Source organism: Penaeus chinensis, chromosome 33 (assembly GCF_019202785.1).
Source record: "Penaeus chinensis breed Huanghai No. 1 chromosome 33, ASM1920278v2, whole genome shotgun sequence".
Lineage (NCBI taxonomy): Eukaryota > Metazoa > Arthropoda > Malacostraca > Decapoda > Penaeidae > Penaeus > Penaeus chinensis.
The window spans coordinates 17,242,249-17,244,748 of NC_061851.1; the positions used below are offsets into that span (position 1 = coordinate 17,242,249).

At 32.2% G+C, this 2,500-nt stretch overlaps 1 protein-coding gene across 2 annotated transcripts in view; it reads right to left on the reverse strand.

The window, feature by feature from the left end:
• Window positions 1-2,500, reverse strand: part of LOC125043323 (endoplasmic reticulum-Golgi intermediate compartment protein 3-like) — a 10,498-nt gene that overhangs the window by 87 nt on the left and 7,911 nt on the right. For both annotated transcript variants that reach the window (XM_047639400.1, XM_047639401.1), the window contains exons 7-10: window positions 2,442-2,499; window positions 2,061-2,296; window positions 1,809-1,903; window positions 1-1,141 (exon numbers count right to left, since the gene is read on the reverse strand). The exon at window positions 1-1,141 is cut by the window's left edge and continues 87 nt beyond it. In XM_047639400.1, coding sequence (XP_047495356.1) covers window positions 1,006-1,141; window positions 1,809-1,903; window positions 2,061-2,296; window positions 2,442-2,499 — 525 coding nt within the window. In that variant the 3' untranslated portion in view covers window positions 1-1,005. The remainder of the gene's footprint in view (window positions 1,142-1,808; window positions 1,904-2,060; window positions 2,297-2,441; window position 2,500) is intronic.

Genomic DNA, 2,500 nt, shown 5'->3' on the forward strand with positions numbered 1-2,500 from the left:
TATATGTATACATACATACACAGATACAACTTTTAAGAAAATCTACACACAGTGCACTCAAAAAAATACCGCATAAGCAATACAATCACAAATGAAAACTTCTTTAGTGGCTGTAGAATATTCTAAAGTCTGCAATTATAGACAAGAATCAGTGTCATTTTTTTTTTTTTTTTTTGGCTTCTTACATGTGTATTTAAAATAAGTGCATTTCACTGATACACACACTCATTCACTGAATCTACTGATGGGGGTAAATCCCAATGCTAAGCTAAAAGTAATTCATTATCTCAAAAGAAATACTCAAGGCTTAATGCAAGGTCATAGGAAACACCAGAATCACACAGGTCTACATACACACACACACACTGTACTAACTACACAGAACTAAAACAATATACAATGATTTGAGAGTGACACACATATGAGCATGAAGTCAATGGAGTCAATGATATCATGGTATTAAATGGGAGACTGAGATGATTATTCAAGGCATATATGTTCAATAAAGTAATGGCATACTGTAATCAAGAACAGATGAAAATGAAATTTAAAAAAATAACAGATGAGAATACAGAAATACATAATAATTATCTGTTCTACTTGAGGTGTTTGTTTAGCAAGATTTATACTTCTTTCATTTGAGGCATATTCAACACAGAAATTATCAAATCATTCTATCATCAACAAATAAAAGCAGAAAGATGGCCAATATAGACAACAAATGTTTAGCCAATCATTTTTCCTAGATAAACAGGGGTAACTTGCAAAAATCAAATTATTAGAAGAATTCAGTAATGCAAAAACTACTTTCTTTTCAAACCAACATGGTATACACAACCTACTTAATTTCATTCTTTAAAAATATAACAATTCCTTTCCCTAAAATCTCCTATCTTGTATAAAAATCAAAATCAACAAACCTGTCTATTGTTAAAAAAAGAAAAACAAAAAAAAAAGACTAATAAGAGAAATTGATTTGCAAATTATTCTATATAAAAGTGATTTTTATGTAGCCTTCCCTATTTCAATCTTGCGCTGAAGAGCACGATGAGAATGATATATAGCAGCATCTATAAGGCCAGCAACTGTATAGATTCCACCGATTATAGCACAAACTCCTGTCAGGAAGTGGCCTAAAGATCTGGAACAGAAAAATTTTCATAAATACAACTACAACTCTATTACAATGCAAATACTTACATATCACCCATATGCAATATACTTAAAAATCAGGGCTGGAAGAAAATAAGTTTAAATGAGTTCTTCACATCTCATTCGTTATTTTTAAAACTGTCATTCATGATTCTGAGTTTATCACTCTGCAGGCAATGCAGGTAAGTTCCATTAGCCTGGGTTATATGTATCATATGTAAATAATGAAACAAATAATCTAAATTGTTGCTTCAAACTTTGCTTAGTGCCCACAAGTAATACAAAGAATAGACATGATAATTATATGAATATAAATGGAGTAAGAATTTATAAAAAAAAAAAAAAAATTACAAATCATTCATTTTGGATAATCCACTAGTAATTGCAGAAAAAGAATAAAATGACAACAAATGGCAAAAGTTCACAATAAACTGAGAATTTTCTGACTATTACTTCCAGTTACTAGAATCACAGAGTAGTGAAATGATGAAAAAGTTAAAACCCATTATTATTCATATCATCTATCACTACAACCACAGGCCTATGCACATGCTCACACTCACTCACTCACTCTCCCTCTCTCTTCAATAAATTTTCACTGAAGACTTCCTTCATTTCCCCTCTCTTTATAAATTAAAAGTAGTATCTTCACTTACTTGTGTTTTTCTGTGTACTTGACCATCATAGGAGATAGCTCATAAGTGAAGAAGACCCCTGGAAGACCCGACTCTCCCAGCCCCATCTGAAGAGACTAATGAAAAGGAAATGAATTTATGGCTATATAAATGATTTTCAGAAGAAAGAAATTTATCTGCACAAAAAATCAATCAAGTGACAAACAAAAATAAAAATTTCCATGGTAACTATCATGATGAAAGAAAAGAAACATATAACAAAACTACAAATACCTTTTGATGTTGTGTGACTGAGAACTGATTGGTAGATAGTGTAGAGCCGTCTACCCTCTCATATGTCGTGGGTACAATTTTGACATAGTAAGTGATGGTTTTTGGTCCCTTCTCAGTTGTGAATTCGGTTCCATCAATAGGGTTAGTTTTGCCGGGGATGTTATAGCCAAAGCTGAGATGCCGGATGCGATGAGAGAGGTCGAAATCCTTTGTTTTATATTGCTGAACATCATGTACTGCAGAAAGCCAGGAAGATTACAATAATGCAGCTACCTTCTTCAATCAACATTATTGAAAGAAATAAACATGGTTGAACTAAAATCTACTATGGCAAAGTAGTTTTAAATTACAGATCAACTGATAAAACAATTCTGGACTTACTGTGAAGATGATTGTGCTGAAATGACTTCCCAGGAGCTATATGGAAATTACCCCCAACC